The 19,749-nt window shown below is 40.8% G+C and overlaps 4 protein-coding genes across 8 annotated transcripts; 2 read left to right on the forward strand and 2 right to left on the reverse strand.

Annotated features, from left to right (window-relative positions):
• Positions 1–1,119: 1,119 nt before the first annotated feature.
• Positions 1,120–4,788, forward strand: LOC135167429 (uncharacterized). 2 transcript variants are annotated; one of them, XM_064130612.1, is made up of 3 exons: positions 1,120–2,249; positions 3,170–3,935; positions 4,044–4,788. In XM_064130612.1, exons 1-3 carry the CDS (start codon positions 1,182–1,184, stop codon positions 4,595–4,597), a joined length of 2,388 nt encoding a protein of 795 aa, XP_063986682.1. In that variant the 5' UTR covers positions 1,120–1,181; the 3' UTR covers positions 4,598–4,788. The 2 variants fall into 2 exon arrangements, with proteins under 2 accessions (XP_063986682.1, XP_063986681.1); XM_064130611.1 differs by having other exon boundaries at positions 1,121–2,249; positions 3,170–4,788.
• Positions 4,655–11,090, reverse strand: LOC135167434 (uncharacterized). 3 transcript variants are annotated; one of them, XM_064130620.1, is made up of 6 exons: positions 8,623–9,677; positions 7,692–7,740; positions 6,564–6,710; positions 6,340–6,474; positions 5,957–6,146; positions 4,655–5,857 (listed from the first exon to the last, which is right to left on the reverse strand). In XM_064130620.1, the coding sequence occupies exons 3-6, from the start codon at positions 6,677–6,679 to the stop codon at positions 5,150–5,152; spliced, it is 1,149 nt and encodes a 382-aa protein (XP_063986690.1). In that variant the 5' UTR covers positions 6,680–6,710; positions 7,692–7,740; positions 8,623–9,677; the 3' UTR covers positions 4,655–5,149. The 3 variants fall into 3 exon arrangements, with proteins under 3 accessions (XP_063986690.1, XP_063986691.1, XP_063986689.1); XM_064130621.1 differs by lacking the exons at positions 7,692–7,740; positions 8,623–9,677 and adding an exon at positions 11,072–11,090; XM_064130619.1 differs by lacking the exon at positions 7,692–7,740 and having other exon boundaries at positions 8,623–9,674.
• Positions 11,091–11,111: 21 nt separating this feature from the next.
• LOC135167435 (phytanoyl-CoA dioxygenase domain-containing protein 1 homolog) lies at positions 11,112–16,366 on the forward strand. Of its 2 annotated transcripts, none has more exons than XM_064130623.1 (5): positions 11,112–11,174; positions 14,150–14,293; positions 14,376–14,489; positions 14,614–14,764; positions 15,509–16,366. In XM_064130623.1, exons 1-5 carry the CDS (start codon positions 11,127–11,129, stop codon positions 15,925–15,927), a joined length of 876 nt encoding a protein of 291 aa, XP_063986693.1. In that variant the 5' UTR covers positions 11,112–11,126; the 3' UTR covers positions 15,928–16,366. The 2 variants fall into 2 exon arrangements, with proteins under 2 accessions (XP_063986693.1, XP_063986694.1); XM_064130624.1 differs by lacking the exon at positions 11,112–11,174 and adding an exon at positions 11,326–11,610.
• LOC135167428 (uncharacterized) lies at positions 16,030–19,737 on the reverse strand. The gene is made up of 3 exons (XM_064130610.1): positions 19,307–19,737; positions 16,770–19,213; positions 16,030–16,666 (listed from the first exon to the last, which is right to left on the reverse strand). Exons 1-3 carry the CDS (start codon positions 19,433–19,435, stop codon positions 16,405–16,407), a joined length of 2,835 nt encoding a protein of 944 aa, XP_063986680.1. The 5' UTR covers positions 19,436–19,737; the 3' UTR covers positions 16,030–16,404.
• Positions 19,738–19,749: the final 12 nt, after the last annotated feature.

The raw sequence follows: 19,749 nt of genomic DNA on the forward strand, positions 1-19,749 counted from the left end.
TTGCTCTCTCAACCAATCCTCCTCCCCCCTCCCTCACCCCACCTCCCCAACATCTCATCTCTTCTCCATCTGCTTCACGTCCACATATGCCTCTCTCGCAGCGTCGATGGTAACTCATTTATTTATTTTTTTCACACTGACAATGAAACAATGTGTAAACTCGTTTATCGCTTTTATTTATTTTAATGAAGTCATCAAAACGTCTATTGACATTCTTATGCCTCACTGTCTTTATCGTAATATCCATGAAATGCCTCATAACATTGGCTTAGTGTGGTTTAGAGATAAAGTTGAGGCCTGAGTGGCGTAGAATTTACCTTTCGGATTTTCAAGGACTTGATTCACCTTTAAATTGTAGAAGTGTCTTAAGGATATGCGAGTAATTTGAATATTTGATATGCTGTTAAATGCTCTACGATCCTTATTTGATTGTAGATACTCGGAAATATCCAAAAAATATTTCAGTTTTTATTCTGATCGTCGTTGTTTGACCCAAACCCACACCACAAGAGCTGTGTTACTTTCGCAAGACAAGAGGACGCGGGGATATGCTACTTGAGCGACTTCCAAACATGACCAGATCGTGTCCAAGTCCGCTACTCCGTACCGGGATATTTTCAATGATGACGCAGTCCTGAATCCTTGATTTTAAATCGTTTTCAGAAACGAGACCATTGAAGCCGAGCTCTCTGTCTCTCTCCCTCGCTCTCATTATTTCTGTTGAAATTGTGGTATTTAAATTTTGAAAGAGAATTTTTTTTTGTGAGATCATGAAATGATCAGTGGAAGATTACGGCGGAGGTGGGTTGAAAGATGTTTCACCGATGAAGAGGTAATTACCGAGGATTGTCGCCGGCAGTAGATTCTCGATCCGTATGGTCGCCCTACCTTGTGGGGATTACCTGGCGCAGGTAAGACAGACAATGCCAGCGGCGGCTGTCAGGCATACCAAGCCGCTTACCCCAATACATCAGGAAAACCTCTGTTACTCCCCACTATCCCCCCTCCACCGCACTCCAGCCTCTAAAATTTCATTTTAAATCCACCCCCCTTGAAAATTATTGGGCTTCTCATTGGCCCGGGCATACTTCTAATTTTCCTATAGATAGGCAGGCGCACTCCGGAAACTCAGTTTTCCACAAGTTTTCAATGGTGTAGGACCTCGAAGGGAATCCGAAACCATGAAATTTTACGCTCCTTTTTTCTGTGTTCTGGTGAGCACTTGTGCTCTCCATGTGACGACCGATATTCCGATAAGTGGAACGAATAATCCTGAACAACAAAATGATAATTTGGATAATGTTATGTGGCGTCAGTCAGTGTGTGTTATTTATGGTGAAAATGTTGTCGCTTCGATGATTAATCAGACATCAAAATTGAATGACGAAGAGAACAGATCTCAGGACACGGAAAATCATCAATCACCTGTGCAGTTGATAACTCCAATGGTCTTCGAGAGTCTCAGCTTGTGGGGACACAGTTGGCCGTATCCTAGCGCTGAAGGGAATCTGATAATTCACACCCTGTCGTTGGAAGACAGAGTAAATCTTTTTCAGCGGAAGAGCAATGCTTTATTTGTGGGCAAAAGGGAGGGACAGAATCTCGTGATAACTCCAGCAAATCCTGAGTCCAAAGGGGTTGAAAAACATCTAACGAAGATTGTGGATTCCCCGGTGGTTGCTACCCTGTTCACGAATATCCGTTATCTGGGGGATGAGTATCCGATTTGCAAAAATTATCAGGAAGTAACAACCGGCGCAGCCCAAGGTAACATCACTTTATACAAAGTCAATTCAACCGAACTGCCCCTTGTGTCTACGACCGACTCCGGAGAACAGTCATCTTCTGTGAGGACACTCAAGAAAAGGGAGTCTGACCCTTACGAGTATTCGGTGAAATCTCAGAGGAGAATGAAGCTGTACAGCTATCCCTATTGGCCCACCCTGAATGCTATGAAATCAATTGAAAGCATGAAAAATTTTGGGGGCGACAGCGCATCGGCCACATCTGCACGAGGACCGTACGGAAGGAATTTTCCATTCACATCTGGGCTTTTCAAAAAGTTTTTCCCAAATTCCTCGCCACAGCTGGTAAAGCTAGATTACCAGGGTCCTGTTATCTTCAAACTGGGAGTCACCGACAACGGGCCCGAACTAACGCAGGGACCCCCTGAGGAGAACCAGATGTCCCCGGTGTTCGATTACTTCTTCAAGCGAGGAGAGACAACGAAACAAGATGATACCCAGAACGTAAGTTATCCATGAATCGATATAAATAAATGATAAAGGTTTGCAATATTTTAGATAATGAGTTTTCATGTGTATGTAAGGACCCAGGAGAAAGCCCTATTTGTGGAAGATTTTTCCGATCTCATAAAAATAATTTTCCCCGTCGGAACGTGATTATAGATAATTACTCTCACAGGTAGAATTTTGTAACTTCAGAATATTCCTTCGTCGGAATTTTCTTTTACCGTTTAGGGTATCTTGTCCCGCAGCGTAGACCAAAAGATTACTGGAAAATACAAGCTAATCCCAGAAATCTCGACTATCTTTGGAACTACATTTTTATAGATAAGAATGAGAGAAAAATTCTAAATAATAAAAATTATCACATTGATTGAAATCGTTAATCGACTTGAAGAATCACCACACAATTCGATTTTAATGATTTCGATTGAGAAAAAAATGCGGTCAGTGCCTAAACTGTTTTTTATCATTATCAACATAAAATGGTCACTCAATATCCAATTTTATTGGTGTCACTATGTCGGGCAACAAAATTTATTGTGAATAGTAGATTCAATGACGCAACATTCTTTAGTAGAGACATTCGCTCTTGAATGTTTCGTCAGATTACATAGGTTTGTGTGTAAATTCCTGAACACTCGAATATTCGATCTCAATTGTTGACACTTCTGAGTGATTACGGATATACATTACCTAGAATTCCATCCGTCTGATGTGTATTTAAATTTGAGCAGTTTAAAATATCGTCATTGAAACGTCACAATTTAAATGCCTGTAATCGAATTGGAAGATATACGTTCCTGGGCCTTAAATACCGAGATAGTTCTTGCAGTAACTAGCCCAGCGCATTCAACTTCTTGTTTCTCATAATTATTCCTTGATTCCAAATGATTAATATTAATTGCTTTTTATGTCAATAGGTCATTAGTCCAGTCTCAGTCGTCCAAACATTAACAGTCGAACCGTCCAGTCTAGTGAGTGACTATACAAAACCAGAAGCACCAATTTCTCATGCAACAGTCCCAATTTCTCCGAAGATCCAGCCAGTTGAAGCTAATACCGAGAAATCCGAGACTACCCCGAATGAAGCTACTGAAGTACCAGATCTTCCTTCCACAACAGCTGCTGCAACAACAGAAGTTCTGTCAACAATTGTGACCGAAGTACCAGAAATTTCATCCACTGAAGCTATCCAGACAACAGAAGATGCATTAACTGAGGCCACTGAAACACCAGAAGCTCAAACAACGGAAGTGACACAACAGCCAGACGTTACATCAACTGAAACTACTGAAACATCTGAAGTTCCATTGACTGAAGCAACCCAACTGGCCGAAGACATAACAACTGAAGCTGCCGAAAGCACAACAACAGAAACAACAGAAGGCCCATCAACTGAAACAACTCAAATACCAGAAGATACATTAACTGTGGCTACCGAAACATCAGACAGTCAATCAACTGAAGCTACTGAATCATCAGAAGGTCGAACAACTGAAGTGACTCAACTACCAGAAGAAATCTCAACTGAAACTACCGAAATATCAGAAGATCAATCAACGGAAGCTACGGAAATTTTAGAAGGGAGGCGTATGAGGAGATCAATCGAATTTACAACCTTAGAAGAAGAATCAGTCACTGAAGGTTCTGGAGTTACAGAAGAATCAACAACTGAAGGATCTGGAGGTACAGAAATCCCTGAAGAATCCGCAACAGAAGGGTCTGGATTTACAGAAATCCCAGAAGAATCAACAACTGAAGGATCTGGAGATGCAGAAATATCCGACAACTCAGTAACTGAAGCCACCGAAGTACCAGAAAATCCGTCAACTGAAAGTACTGAAATATTCGAAAATTTGTCCACCACTGACTCGACAGAACCATCAACTACAGAAGGGACTGATGTGACCGAACCTAACGAACAACTCACAACTGAGAGCCAGCCCGAAATCAGCGTCACCGAGGACGTGCTTTTCACCGACCTCCCAGACCAAAATAGTTTCCCAATTCCTGAAGAAACGGAAAAAGAAATGTTCTACCCCCTATCAACGAATGAGACCAACAATTCTCAGTTAGACGTCAATTCTAAAAATAATGCTGAAGTTGATTCAAATATGGAGGTGCCACAATCAGAATTATTACACTCACTGACAGACATAGACCCACGACAGGCATCCCAAGCTATCGCTATCGCTGATGCCATCAATGCTTATGAATCCGAGGGTTCTCCAAACGTAGCAGAGAGGCTGCACGTCATCCTGGAAGCAACTGAGGACATCACAGGTAACGTGGAAACACCTGACGAAACTCCACTCGATGGAGACGAGAACACAGAAGATGACGCCTAGAATATAATTTTTTAATTGTAACAGAACGAAAAATTGAATAGTTAATAAACCAAAACAAACTTGTAATATGCTTTATTGCCATCGCATAATTCACAATATTTTTCTAGCAAATAGGGATGAGAGTGCATATAGAGAGCCTTTTTTCTGTGATTCGACATGATTATATGGTAATAAACTATTTGCAGTGGTTACATGAGCCTTTGACCTTCTAATATTCATTAATATCCTACAAAGAATTTACTATAACCTTATATTAAACAGAGAAGCACTTGTCTCTTGTCAATGTGATTATCCATGTGTAATCACAAAGAATTGACTATAATAAAAAAAAATAGTAAACATGCCTTACGTATACGTATCACAATATTTTTCGGCAACACGCCAAAAATCGAGAGAAATTTTCCGAGCCTTCAGTAAGATAATTCATAAATTATATCTCCTCTTATTTTGTCTCTCGATTTTAAGTCCATAAAATTGACTTGATTATTCTTTTTATCCTTCAAACTGCCGTTAAACTTCAGTTCAAAATTACTTCTTCCATACTTTTATTCTTTATTCCTTAACGTGACCCGGTGATCGTGCCTCAAGCCGCCTCCTGAATTCCGATACTTTCCAGTGATTGTAAGGTATTGCTTTGTTATAAGGAAATTCATCACCCTCGTTTATTACTTCCCTCTTCCACAGCTTCGATTCTGTCAACTCATTGCGATTCTTGACCCACATAAGCAACTGCTCCAACTTCAGGGGCTCATAAGGAAGTGCCTCATCGTACGGAAAGTATTTTGGTTCTTCTTCTGGACGATGGCGCTTCTCCTCCGATACATGAAGAAGATTTTTGTGCTTCTCGGGGTCGAAGGGAATCGACTGTGAATAAGGGAATTCACCCCCATGTCTTGTGTACTCATCGCTGCCCAGTGAGTCTTTTGGTAGATGAAGGAATCTTCTGACGTGCACTAGATCGTGAGGAACCGCTCGATCGTAAGGGAATTCATATTCTGGAACGGAGCTGTCAAAAAATTGTCGACCTGTTCTTGCAGATTTCTTGAATCCCTCAGTGGTGTCGATGTCGTTTCTTCTCCTATAGTGTTTTGACTTGAATACAGCAGGTAATACCGATGAAATGTCCCTATTTTCCATCATCTCACCGCCCAATGCTTTCTCGTGCTTGCGAATTTTCTTCAAATTTTCCAAATTCAATTTCTTCTTCCTCCGGGAAACCTTCGTCGCCGTTTCCTTCTCAAGATTCAAGTCTTGTCGGCTCTATTTCACAAAAAAAAAAACAAGCAAAATGAGGAAAACATTCACTGTTTGCTGGAAAAGCGGATGGCCGAGAGAAATAGCAGAAAAAAAAACGCTTACAATCACAGGATTATACATCTTCTCCTGGAGCACCCCCGTGGATTTGTACAGCTGTGCGGCTTCGACTTCCGGAAAGATGAGGGGCGCGGTAGGCGGATCACCGGAGATGACGAATGGAAAAAGCCTTCTGACCTCCACAACATGACCAACGGTGTCTCCAGTCTTGCATATTGGCAATGTGAATGGCAATCTAAACGAACCCGAGCGTTTCATTACAACACTTCACTTCCTTATTTATCTAGAAACGCAGCGAAAACCAATGCCTGAATCTCGCACACCTTCCGTCGATATATTTTTTTTGCATTAGTGTAAAAAACAGGTTGCAAAAGGTGTGGAAAATCTATTCATTAATTTTCCAGTGCGGTAATGGAAGATTCTCTTACCTCCTGGGAATACAGCCCTCGAGTTTGTAAATGACAACTGTTCCATCAGGAGCTTGGTACAGACTTTCCATCACAGCACCATTACTAATCCTTGTTTTTTTCTCCAAATCGCCCTTGCTAGGGGTCCTCTCGATCCTTCACAACAAACGAAAATCCAACCTTTACATCACTTCCTCACTGCGCAGTGGAGAATTATGTACAATAGATAATAAAACTTGTGTTACCTTTCAAAATTGCAAGGCTGGAGATCGGGATTGTCCTCAAGACAGACGTAACTCGCTTCAGCTTTGGAGCCACATATCATAGTTATAAACAAGAGACCAAGCAGAGCGTGTCTCATGATTTGTACTGATTTTCAGTAACTCAGGTGTCTGAAATTAAATAATAATTTCTATTTTTATCCTCGATAATGACACACGGTGTGTTGGAGTGAGCTCAACGAGTCGTCAGAAGCTCGCTGATGACTGGGAGGCTGGAGACCCTAGCCAGCCCTTAAAAAGCCTAGAGCGAGGCGTTGCAGAGATTGTGGTGATGTGTTTTGCCCCACCCTCACTTCTCTGACTCGTGACCGCGACCGTATCCGGGGGCCAGCGGACCTCTGTAGTGGCTCTCACGAGGACTCATCAGAGATGTCGTCCCAAAACAAGTTAGAAAAAAAAAATGGTGGAAGATACGAAAGAGGATTGATTTACCTCAGTAATCGATCAATACGTACAGAGGATTTTTGTTGCCTTCCGAAGACGAGAATCATAAAAGTTTCTTCAGAAATCGCGACTAAACGATAATCAATTATACAGAACACAATTATCCCATTCATCAATAACGATACGATAATGACCAGGTAATTAATTTCCATAATAAGGGAACATTACTGATGTCGAGGTAAATTTACTGAGGTCGACTTGAACATAAATTTAATTTAATTTAATCAAATAAAGTTAACAATGAGATGTCCACGACCGAAGGGGGTGATATGCAAAATAAATAATCGAACGCCTAATGCTAATTTTACAGGAGCTTTTTCCCACGCGTCTCAGTCAAATTCATTGGAATTTTGCAAAGAGATCTCTGCATCAAGCATTGAAATCCCTGATGGCCGCAGGTGATATGGATCACGATAAATAACAGTCATTCCGTGGGAGAAAAAACGTGAGAAATAATTACTACTGTGTGTAAAGACCCACGTGGAGGGTACGATGTATTTTTGTACAAAAATACTCGTAATCAGGGTTGAGACTCCCGATAAAGACAGTACCGTGGTCTCTAAAGATAAATTCTAATGTCCATGATGGGTTATCTCACAAGACCTATCGTATAAAAAGGAAAGATCATAGATAAAAAAAAATTCTCACCAAAACATCGTAAACAACATGAATTTGTATCACTCGGAGACTCTCCTGGCTATCAACAGTAAAATAAAATCAAGTAATCCATCCGCAATTGATATTATGGGCCTTTTCCCACCTTTATTAATACCGGTTTTCCCATCTTGCGGGACAGATATTGCGTGGATGTATAATTAGATTCTATTTACGGAGTATCTTTAAATAGACCAAACTCCAGTAAACAAACTCTCTGCGGTTTTTCCCTCCCTTTTTTCCATTCATTTTTTTTTTTTCATTTATTATTTTTCTTTTTTACGTGATAAACAAACTCGTTTTGGCATTCCAGGAGGCGCGGAACGACCGCGAGGCGACCTTTGCGCGAAGGCCGAAGGAAAACGAGCGACAAAGTGGGAGGAAAAAGAAATGAAATAAAATGGTTAAAAAAAGGAGAAATAAACATGAAAAAATCAAATACGATAAAAAGAGAAATTGTTGGAGAGAAAATGAAGACTGGTATTATTTTAAAACCGTGAGTGGGATATTCCTCGAATAACAATCGTGTTTACCCCGCGATTGCGAGTGTAATGTCTGGCCGAACGGGATTTTGCGAGATTGTGGGGGAGGTAGGGAGGGAGGGGGAGGGGAACGGTATACGGGGATATGGAACTAAGTGGCGCTACATGATAACAATTGGCATTGGATACAGGCAAACAAATGATTCGGTGGTTTTATTGGGTAATAAAACAATTGATGATTGATTGCAACTACTCTACCTCAATTAGGGTCGAGTGATTATGCCTCGACTGATAGACTCAGACGATCCATACGATTGAATTTATCATGAAACTATGGTATATCTATTATTAGAATACCGAATGGTCCAGTGAAATCATATTCCACTCCAGTGTACCCGATTTATCGAACAAAAGCCCGTTAATTAAGCATGAGACGTACTCACCGAATTATTTCAATTGTTCAGCGATATTTTCTCCTATTTGATAAGCACCAAACTGACCCTCAAGCGACCCTCGAATGTCGCTTCCCCTCACACGATCCCTTGGCATTCATTCAACGTGAAGGAGTACGAACAAGATGACTCTGTGAACTATTACCGATTATCCAGATGTAACAGCTCCTTCGTCGAGCGTCTTTTTAATCCACAAGCGATTTTGATTGATTTTTCCCCTCGTAACTGACGTCTGAGCTTTCACCTCAACTTCTGACGCTGGTTGAAACTACTGTATTCTTATTTTTCCCAACATTCGAACATGTACACGCGAAATCGATCGTGAGACTTGAGCCCGGCGCCATGAATGCTCGGGTCGTCTACTAGTCAGCCCTGGACAGGTGGCTTAGAGGGGGATGGTAAATGAGCTTTTTACGGATGTATGGGTAACAACTGCTTGTACGTGTGTCTTGCCAAATGATAAGGAGAGCGTTCTCATGATATTATTTTTCGTGGTTGGTATTACATTCTCAGAGAGAGGGAGAGAGAGAGAGAGAGAGAGAGGGAAAGAGGGAGAGAAATAATAGAGCAAAGAGGGGGTGGAAAAAGGGGTGAGTTGGCGAGAGGTGACTGAACGAAGGGACGAGGGGTCGGTGGTTGGGTAACTTGATGTTTTTTCGCGTGCAAGTGAGACAGGTGAATTTTCCTGGCTATTCGTGGAAGGGGTGAAGGAGCAGGCAATTTTGCCCTACAGAGGAGGAAGTGGAAAAACTAATAAAAGATCAGACGGAAAATAAAAAAACAGTGACAACCAAAAACAAACTGGCAATTTCCGCCTGGTGTGGGGTACGTTTGTATGCGTTTGGTACGATAATACGTCAACACGATCCTTTTTTGAAAAAAAAAAAAACTACTTGATGTTATCACTCCCGCCTTATCCACTACTCTCGCTCCGGCTACTCTCGACTCTAATAAGTCTCATGGACCCGGATCACCGCGCATTTATATGCTCCTGTCTACCCCCTGTGTGTGTCTCATCCCCAGCCGATGAGACTTATGTACGAGGTAGTCGCGGATGTACTGACGATACAGCGAATGAAGATTCAATTGTCATTGGTCATGTATTTGTTTTGATAACGGGAGTATAAATGTGAGGAATTGAGCGATACGTGCTTTCGTAATTAAAACGATGAACATACCCACGTCCAGAATTACCCCTTGACTCAATGGGTCCCTTAAAGGGACAGTGGGGTCGTGAAATGGGGAAAAATATTCTATTATTGTTACAGGGAAGGGGAGGGGTCGCATAATAAAATAAATAAATATCTACTGGAATGCATTCCAGAGGAAAAAATAGACACTGCACTTGCACCCACTGGTCACGTGACAGGCGCATCTTTAGTGACACGCACTGATTCATATCGCCTAGGGTACGCGCACTTAATTGCATTCCATAAATATGTACTTCCTCATTCTTTACGGAGTACAAGTGGGAATGGAAGTTGTACTTTTACTTTTATCTTCATTCAGTACAAAAAAAAAAATCGAGAATAGAATTCCTGAAGGTTTCTCAATCGATAAGAGGAGATAATTTTCGTCACCGTATGCTATTTATTTCTTGACTGTGAAAAAAAAGTCTCTCGACTAAACACGATAAAAATGACAGAAATTGTAGTCTGAGGAAAGTAAGAGATTATTAATAAGCGAAGTAGAACTTGTACAACAACACAAACAGAATATTTAACCCCGAAGACCCGAGGAGGCGCAGTGGCAAGCCCAGTGGGCGCCATCCGCATCCCATATCAATTCCTATCCACACGACCACTACTGGTCCACGTGCGGTTTATTCTCATCAAAACGTTATCCACCACAATTCGTTCCGGGATCATACTGTCTAATCTTCAACGGTAAACCCCTGTCACTCTCAAATTGAAAGGAGTTCATCTCATATTGCCTTATCAGTGCTCGATGCTATACCAATTTTATTCTCCTTCGAGAAACTCGGAACATCTGCACGTGTTGTTGGGGTTTTTTTTTAATGTTAAAATTAGATTATTTCAGTGAAATCGACTATCAGCATCACTCATTGGTTTGAGTACATGTTAGTGATTTTATGGCAGCCTTGACAGTTCTCAATGGATGTCTGCATGTCTCGGGATCTTTTCACCTCGTTTGATAAACTCTCAGGGCACCCTGGGCTTTAACAGATAAATAAAACTGCCGGATTTTTACGTGCTAATGTCCACAGGGGGAATAAAATATCTCACTTTTATTTTTTAATCAACCAACACTGCTTCGCTTAATCAATCGAAACTCATCAGCGGAGAAAATCCACTAGCGCAGCAATAACACGGTTCAAGTTGACTTAGCCCCTAGCTGAGGGTTGATGGAATATCCCCACATGTCGCAGAGATTTAAAAAATTTTTAATAATCTTTTTTCTAGCTCTCTAATCAACTTACAAAAAATGTTAGAATGAAAACTTTGTTGTTTGCTTCAATTACGAGACAATTTCTAATGAGGAAATCACTTCTGCGGGTCTCGGCCAAACATCACACAATTAAGGTACGGTGCAAAGTTCTAAAGCGCTCGTTGAATGATCGGGAGCATTCGAGTACATATGGATGAAATAAAAGACATGTGTAAACAGTTGCCAAGTTGAATAAAAAAAACACACACACGTCTATGGCGCAGCATACGCTGAGCACTTCGTCACTTTGCTGATGTCTGTAGTGTCGATTAGAATTGTGTGGGTGATATATATGAGGTCTGAGCTCCTCCGGATACCTCATCATCAGTCCGTGGAAAAGCACTCCACCGATATTATAGACGAGGAAGTGAGCGAGTTTAGTATTAATTTTCCTTTCCCCCTCTCCATAAAAATTATCAAAATAATAACAGTAAAGGCGTGTATGATACTAGCCAGTAGTTATTCACGTGGAAAATTATCTCCTTTGATTATTTGTGTGGAACGATCAACATGAAAGACATAAACGCGCAGGTGAGTTGATGCCTTCAATCATCATAAATTAATTGCTCTATAAATAGCTGATTAAAGAGAATAAATGAGCTTTGAGATTTTCTATTGAAATTGGTGACGTAGAAAATGCACTGAAACATCTCTAGTATCGACCAGCCTTCGCTGGCCGGCTTTGATGATCTGTCTCACTCTCAACTACTTCAAGAGAATCATCAGTCGGTCCTTGTTTTGATGCTCCCGTAATCAGCGCACACCATTAAAACCAAGATGATGGATAACTCGTGCATTTTCTTCTCTATTCGCACTCATTTATTCCGCATTCATTCCCGTAAATAATTTGTACATATTTCGATGAAAATAAGGGGTAAATGAGGGGTCATCAATCTTGACCTACATCAAGCATCAGGTTTGAATTGCCATGAGTGCAGTGGGATAAGTGGAGATAAAAAAATAGAGAGCGAAGGGCACTGTGAATGTCATCGTCAAATTGTCGAGGTTGAGGAAATCCTCTTTTGCCTTCTTCATTCAATGCTCCTAAAGCTTCCTGATCTATTTTAATTCACGTACGATTCATCCGATTTGAATTACGAAGACGCATGATACGTGTGACGTTATCGTGTGTCATCCCGCCCACCTGTGGCCAGTGATTATTTTCGATCTCTGCCTCATTCATTCGCCGTTTCAAATTCCACTTAATTACGTGAGCCTCTCACTTTTCAGTGTATTAAGTTCAAAGTGCGAGGCGCAATTGGCTCCGAGTGATTAATAAATTGATAGCGTATCGATGAGCGATTTATTCGCGTCAAAATAATGATTTATTGAGAATTTCAACATTTTGTACCTATATATCTTCGAAATTGAGTACATGGGGATAAATATCTCGTGTTCATACCCAAACAACATTTTTATCTTTTCCTGTTTACAGCCTTCCCAAGCTCCAAAAGGTATGCGTTAGGTGATACTAAAAATAACCCTCGTCTTGACCAGATTTAACCGAGAGATGTTCAAAGTCAGTGGGTGTTAAATTCATGGGGATTCCACGTTGTTGTCTCTTTTCTCGACGTTTTCGACAAGAGGGTCATCCAGGGAAAAGGGACGACGGGAATTGAACGAAGATAGCGCTCAACCTTTTACCTGAGTAGATACGCTCTTAGAAATTCTTTGAAATCCAAGTAACTCCTACATCTGCATTCTCAATGTTGTGAGTTTAAATTCAATTTAAAGTTAAATCGTCCATGAAATTTCATATTCGTTTGAACATCCGGCAAAATAGAGATTTTCACGTTAAACGATGGTATCAAAATTTCAATGACAACGGGAATTTCAAGAGCTGTCGGGTAAATTGAACATTCCATTCATTTGAAGTATCTGTAATGAAAATTACTGCATATTCTTTTGCTGTTGGCGATCATTGTTCATTGTCTTGTAGACATGTCAATTGCATTTACATTGAGGAAGGTGATTGATCAGTTTTTAAGGATATCCAAGTGTTTTGGTTATTTTTTTAGCAATGAAATGCTTTTGGAGAATTTCGACACAAAATTGAAAATTTTCTATTGGAAATTTCAAATGTAATTTGCGAACAGTGCAAGGGAGAAGGGATTATCCAGTGTACTCGATTATTTACATCCTTCTATCCTTCTTTATTCTTCACTGGTCTGTGTGTGGGGGCGGGGAGAGCCAGGATACCAGTGACATGGGCATACTCCCAACCCACAACAGGGTTGGTTTATTTTTAACCCGTCATTTATCGATGCACGGGTTATTATTAAACTCCAGCACATTCTTAAAACGTTACTGGAATTCCTCTCCTCGTGTTTCTCTTTTATCCGGTTCCAAACAGTCTCAAGGTACCTTCTCCTTTTTGATTGGCCAAGGGAGTTCTCTTATTTTTTTTGTTCGCAGGCTTGAGGTGAAAAAATGTGCTATGTTTAGGCTGGTTCCGTTGAACCTGCGACTGACCAACGCATCCCGGAAGGGAGATACCCAAAAATAACGAGTGACCTTTGTTGGACCTCTTTCTCTTACTGTTCTCAATTCCGAATCATCGATAAAATACCGAATCATCTCACTCTATTCTGCATCAACGTTTTTAATTTGTTGGGGGGAGGGCAATGAAAACTCTCAAATTTCATCGTAAAATTCGAACTTGTAGAGCTTCATCGGAGGGTGGGAAGGGGTTGAGATTAATTTACAGAGAACAGAGACATGTGAAACAAAATGGTTACGGTCACGCGATGCAAATAGTAAAAGCCAAATGTGCGTGGTCGACTGGTATGACGCGATTGCAAAACAACGCTGAACAAACCAAACTCAAATCAAACTAAATTGAATGTACGATGTATGTTTGCCGGGTAGAGGGGGAGGGAAAAGCGGAAGTTGTTGTAGGTTTTTGGTACATTGACGTAGTCGCGGGGGGTTCTGAAGTACTGCCAGGGGACTCAGAGATGTTTCGTTTGAGTCATTGGACCAACAACATTTCCGGCTCATTTGGTCTAATGCATCCGGAGTTTAATTAATTTTATGGAGTCAGATGCCATTGGCTTAATTTGCTTTGCAGATTCAGAAAGATGGCTACGCCGTGCTGGAGAATTTTTTCACCCCCGAAGAGGTAGAGGAGATGAAGAATTGTGGGGAGGAATTCACGAACAACTTGCCACCGGAGAATCAGCGGAGTATCTTCAGTACGACTGATACCCAACAGGTGATTACATTTATTTATTATTTACCAACGCGTAATGACTATCAGTCGAATTACACGGCTCAATAATTTCCTCATTTTTCAGAGCAAGGATCAGTATTTCCTCGACAGCGCTCACAGAGTCAGTTATTTTTTTGAATGTGAGGCCCTCGAGGAGGATGGAAAGTTAAAGGTCCATCCGAGAGTGTCTTTGAATAAGGTAAAGCAGCTTACGTAGAAATTTTGTTTGTCCCTTGATTTTTATTTCGCTTTATATTCCGCTCAAGTACATGCACTCGGACACGAAACATACTTGTATTTCTCCTCGATATACATGTTATTAGGTAGGACATGCTCTTCACTGGCTTCATCCGACGTTCAAAAGGCTGACTTTCGACGAGAGGATAAAAGAGGCTGCGTTTCAGTTGAATTTCCAGGAGCCCGCGGTCGCTCAGTCCATGTACATTTACAAAAATCCCGGGTTGGGGTCACAAGGTGAATAAACAACCTGAAAAGCTATTTCATTTTTTCATGAAAAAAAAATTAGATGAATAGTGGTTTGAAGTCGTTGAATGCAGAAAGGCGGGTAGATCCTTATTGTTGATTATTCAATCATGACAGTCATTGGGACATTGAAGTTTTCTCGGATATTTTTATAGTGGCAAATGAAGGGGAATGAAGATGCCAGATACGATTTTTTTTTATTTTAGAAGCAGCAACATAACGTAATAACAGGAATCTCTTCAAATTGGCTGCGGCATCACATTCTTCTATTGTTTTGCAAAATTAAGTACAAGTAAAGATAAGCCAGGGAAAGATGAGTCCACGGGTGAGATGGATATCTCCCCCGTCTTTACTCCCAAGCGGCATATCAAAAAAGTTAATGCATTGTTAGCTATATTTTGACGTCATTTGAAGACCAATTTACACCGAGATCAATTTTTTAGAAAAATTCTAGTGCTTCTCCAGAAAAATAACAGCAAAGTGAAGCGCAGGGATAAATTCCAGAACTGAGGAAGAAATTGAAATTTTTTTCCTGTGGTTGTAATAGCGATATTTAATTTTTTTTTCAATTTTCTTTTCGAAATTTACGAGCAGATTTCACGTGCAATCTCGTTCCCCTCCTTGGGAAAGTGGATTATTGAAGAATCAGTCGCTATGGAGGAGTACGAGACTGATAAGTTGATGCTTTATCTTGCGGAATATTAATGAGTCATTGTCTGTCATTGTCAATTTCAGTTATTACCCATCAGGATGCTTCTTATCTCCATACAGAGCCAGTAAAGCTCGTGGGATTTTGGATAGCATTGGACGATGCGACTCTTGATAACGGGTGCCTGTGGATTGCCCCAGGATCTCACAAGAGCGGTGTCCACCGGAGATACATCAGGAATAAGGACACAACCGTCCAGGAGTTGCTCATCTACGATAAACCAGCGCCGTGTTATCCCATGAGCAACTTTCGTCCTGTGACGGTACGCAAGGGTACGTGCATTCTCATCGACGGTCAAGTTGTTCACTTCTCGAAAGCGAATAAGAGTGAAAATTCCCGACATGCCTATACTTTTCATATTATTGAGACAACAAATGTACGTTACTCCAAAGAAAATTGGCTACAGCCACCACCAAGTGGATTTCCACTTCTTTATAGAAATTAAATGAAAAATAATTCATTGATGATTTTGTAATGTTAATTACAGTCTATTTTATGCGGCTGTGAACTGATTCTACGTATTTGAACATTGAAATACACAGAAATATCCATTTTTATTAAGTATTTTTATTTCAAAGTAGAAATGACAGAATTATTCAGGCCCTGAAATTCGCATTAGACAATTTTTAAAAATATTGCAGACAAATTACTTTATGTTATGTCCAGAAAAACAAATCACCTGAAAATGATAGCATTTGCTAAATATCTCTCCGTCACAGGCCTCCTTTGGATTCTATTATTCCATCTAATAACCAAATTGTGTCTGATTTGCTGTAGAAAATATTTTATTTGTAAACTTTGACACTTGTGAAACATCATGTGGAAAATTCTTACGAAATGAGAAAATAAACATTTGATTTTTTCAATAAACCACTGAAATCGTCCCTTTTGGTTGATGCTATCCTATAATAAAAACAATAATTTAAAAAGATTGTCGGATTTCGAGAGAAGTAGAATAACGACAGCGATACGAGGCCAATCGACAGAAGTGATCGATAAGCTGCTGCAGCTGTCCCACACCGAAGCTAAGACTCTTCTCCTTGTACTTCAAGCACGTGTAGACATCAACAGGGAAAAATACGTCAGTCACTTCATATTTATTCTCCGGAAAGGAGTATAGTGCATCATAAAGACCTTTGACTGATTTGTGGTCTTTGTGCAACAGTTCCAAGTCTTCCAAAGCTCTGCAAAACCACATAATTACGCAATAATAATTCACATTACCGTAATATTTCCCATTAAGGCCCAGCTGATAAAAATTTTGTGAAAACATGCTTTTCGTCTCACCTGCTCAAGACCAATAAAATACGATTCAAACCGGCAGCAATTTCTGGTTGCAAACTTGTGATGTAATCGTCGTCCACTGGAGGATCCAACTTTTTGAAATCAAAGGTGCAGGGCATTCCCACCAAGGTACAAGCAGCACCACAAACATCCCTGGCATAGGAATAAATCTGGTCAAACCTACGAAAGACTGCTTCAGCTCTCTCCTTTAGCGCCTTCTCATTTCCCTCCCTTTCAAATTTGTCTGTAATCTCGTCCGCCTCAAGGCCCTGTACAGCTTCACGATACCTTCTCCTCAGATCCTGAAGGGTACTTTCAATTCGTTGAATTAAATTTGGATATTTTTTTATAATAAGACACTGCACGAGCTCATATGTGAGATCAATCACATACTCGACGTCCCTCAATCTCCTGTTTATGTCGTATTTATTCATAACATCCAGTAGCTCTTTTAACATAGGTTCAGCTCTTCTTATGAATGAATCACTGACAGCTGCCATCCAGTGTTTAATGGCACATTTGAGTACAGTAATGGCAGTCCAGGGGGGTGTAATGAGGACGTATTTCTCCCAATTTACTCCATACAAATTTTGCATCTCCTTTGCCACAATCACAGTGAGAAACTCTCTCAAGACAGCTTTAATCTCCTCGAATAGGTCTTCAGCAATTGACGATTCCTTCAGGTGCTTTGCTGTTGCATTCCTCGGATTAGTTCCACTCTGATTCAAATGAGATGTGAGCGAAGATTCATTTCTGTATTCACCAGCAATCAAGAAATCAACTTTTTCCAGAGGATCATTTCTCCCAAGAATGACAATATCGTGAATCATGGCTTTGTTGCAGAGATTCTTATCATAAGATAATAAAACTACCGTCTGATTTGACTTTCGTATCTGCAAACATGTCTGGAGGATCTCATCATCGGGACACTCAACAGCAAACATCTCACGATTGGTCATAACGTCTCGGGCTGGCTGTCCCAACAACCTCGGGTGTTTAGCAGAGAAATATCTATTGATAAATTGAATACCCTGCCTTGCTTTGCTCTTCAAAGCCTCAGGGCGGGAGTTTGATTTATCATTCTTGATGTAATCGAGCTCTCGAATTACCGTCCATGGGATGACGATATAGGGACGTCCATGGGTCTTGAAGTCAGTGTCTAAGGCCTGCTTGACAGCTTGAATATTTGATAAAAAGACATTGGTGTCGATGACGATATACAGAGCACTACGAGCGGACTTAATTGGACCATCAACGAGATCCAGGCTGCACTCCTCGGGATGTTGCTTCATCACAGTATTAACATCGCAACCGAGCTCGTTCCTCACCGACTGGATCTCCTGCATTAGCACATCGTCTTCGATCGGTTCCCAGTCCATTGCTTCATCATCACAGGATAAATCGCGGAGGAGGGCGGCGGGATTGCTAGCTCCATCCACCCAATCTCTAGGTCTTGGAGAATTACTTGAAAAACTTTGAGAGCTACTCGAAGAAGCGTTCAGCTCCTCGTCAGCTCTTTCTACTTCTTTATGAAGTTTTTCTTTCAGAGCCTTCGTCCTGGCTCCCGCTGAGTCATAAACGTCGGGAAGTACGACTGTATGTAATTTTCGTAACGATGAATCTTGAATCTCCTTCTCCGGAGTTTTTTTACGTTTCTTACGTTGAGGGGTGTCCTCCTCTGAGACATCAGTCACCAAACTTCGTCTTAGTTTCTCCATTCTCTCCTTGGCGAGGTTTTTCTTAGTCTCAGGAGTCAGTCGAGTTCTTGAAAATAATTTTATGTCCTTGGGGGTTGTAACTATACACTCTGTGTCACTTCCGGATCTTTGCCGTTGGAGCTTCGTCGAGGGAATCAACATCGTTCTGCGACGGTTTTTGGAGATTGAAGATTGGGGTACCTTTGGAACTCCAGCGGATACTGGAGTTGATACTGGACCCATGGACTTAGCTCTGGATCTGCCACGTCTAGGAGCGTCTTCTTCAGATGAAGGCAAAGGCACTTCGGATACTCGTTGCAATTCTTGGGCGACTCGTTCTGACTTTTTACCCTTCGCCAGGGCTTTTCGTGCTTGCAATTTTTCGTAGACTTCTCTCATGTGAGGAGTCATGGTGACTACATTCATCGAGGGCTTCTGATTTTGTTTTTCATCCCCGGATTCGAGTTTTACCTCCTTTTGAGATTTCTGTCCATCGTCAATTGGAACCTTTACCTTTTTTGTTGCAGTAAGTTTCGCCTGCTTTACCAGTATCTTTTCCCGTAGAACTTTCATTTGAGGTGTCTCGTTAGATTCTCGTCGTTGATCGCTTGTCACTGCTGGTAACGTTCTTCGGGCTTTTAACTTGGGTCTCTCGGTTTTTGAGGTTGTTGGAGCCTCTTCTGGTGTGATAGGTGTCTTCGGTAGATTGTCCTCCTCATTCTTTCGCTTTTTAGTGACTTTAGACATTCTCTGAGGGTCATGAAGGTATGATGTTTATTTTTGTTGTGGTAGAAATTTTCTAGGTTAAGTTTCAAAATAAATTTTTACGAAAATAATACGAACCTCGTTTGTAGTATATCCCGGATGTTTCCATGAGGTCTCATTTGTCCTTTCGTTGAAATAATACACACGGTCTGGGTGTTTTTTTGAGGGAACGATAATCCAACCTTTTGGCAATTTACCCTGACTCATGACATAATGTTTATAGAATGTGAAATACGTGAACGAACCTGTTTACTATTCTCATGTCCCTTTCGCTCAATGAAACCAAGGAACTCTAAGGCATGACTAGTTTTATTGCAAAAAAAAATTGATTCTCAGGTATACTATATTAGCCGCAATATGACAACACACGTTGTTTTGATTCATTACGTTGAAGTGTTTTAACTGCGCAGCTCGCTGAAAATGGCGGCTACTATAGCGCATCGTAGAAATTTTCAAATGTAGCAAAACCGGAAAACATTTGAATTTTTACGAAAGAGATTTTCTTCGCTTGACAATGTGAA

The sequence above is a fragment of the Diachasmimorpha longicaudata genome, chromosome 11, assembly GCF_034640455.1.
Source record: "Diachasmimorpha longicaudata isolate KC_UGA_2023 chromosome 11, iyDiaLong2, whole genome shotgun sequence".
Classification (NCBI taxonomy): Eukaryota; Metazoa; Arthropoda; class Insecta; order Hymenoptera; family Braconidae; genus Diachasmimorpha; species Diachasmimorpha longicaudata.

Bases quoted from the DNA above. Each gene is read 5' to 3' on its own strand.
- LOC135167429 (XM_064130611.1), top strand. From the start codon at position 1,182: ATGAAATTTTACGCTCCTTTTTTCTGTGTTCTGGTGAGCACTTGTGCT. The intron at 2,250-3,169 runs GTAAGTTATCCA...TTATGTCAATAG, and splicing joins AACAAGATGATACCCAGAAC to GTCATTAGTCCAGTCTCAGT.
- LOC135167434 (XM_064130621.1), bottom strand. From the start codon at position 6,679: ATGAGACACGCTCTGCTTGGTCTCTTGTTTATAACTATGATATGTGGC. The intron at 6,147-6,339 runs GTAAGAGAATCT...GGGTTCGTTTAG, and splicing joins GAGGGCTGTATTCCCAGGAG to ATTGCCATTCACATTGCCAA. The intron at 5,858-5,956 runs GTAAGCGTTTTT...TTTGTGAAATAG, and splicing joins AGATGTATAATCCTGTGATT to AGCCGACAAGACTTGAATCT.
- LOC135167435 (XM_064130623.1), top strand. From the start codon at position 11,127: ATGAGGAAATCACTTCTGCGGGTCTCGGCCAAACATCACACAATTAAG. The intron at 14,490-14,613 runs GTAAAGCAGCTT...ACATGTTATTAG, and splicing joins CGAGAGTGTCTTTGAATAAG to GTAGGACATGCTCTTCACTG. The intron at 14,765-15,508 runs GTGAATAAACAA...TGTCAATTTCAG, and splicing joins TCCCGGGTTGGGGTCACAAG to TTATTACCCATCAGGATGCT.
- LOC135167428 (XM_064130610.1), bottom strand. From the start codon at position 19,435: ATGAGTCAGGGTAAATTGCCAAAAGGTTGGATTATCGTTCCCTCAAAA. The intron at 19,214-19,306 runs GTTCGTATTATT...CATGACCCTCAG, and splicing joins CGGGATATACTACAAACGAG to AGAATGTCTAAAGTCACTAA. The intron at 16,667-16,769 runs GTGAGACGAAAA...GTGGTTTTGCAG, and splicing joins ATTTTATTGGTCTTGAGCAG to AGCTTTGGAAGACTTGGAAC.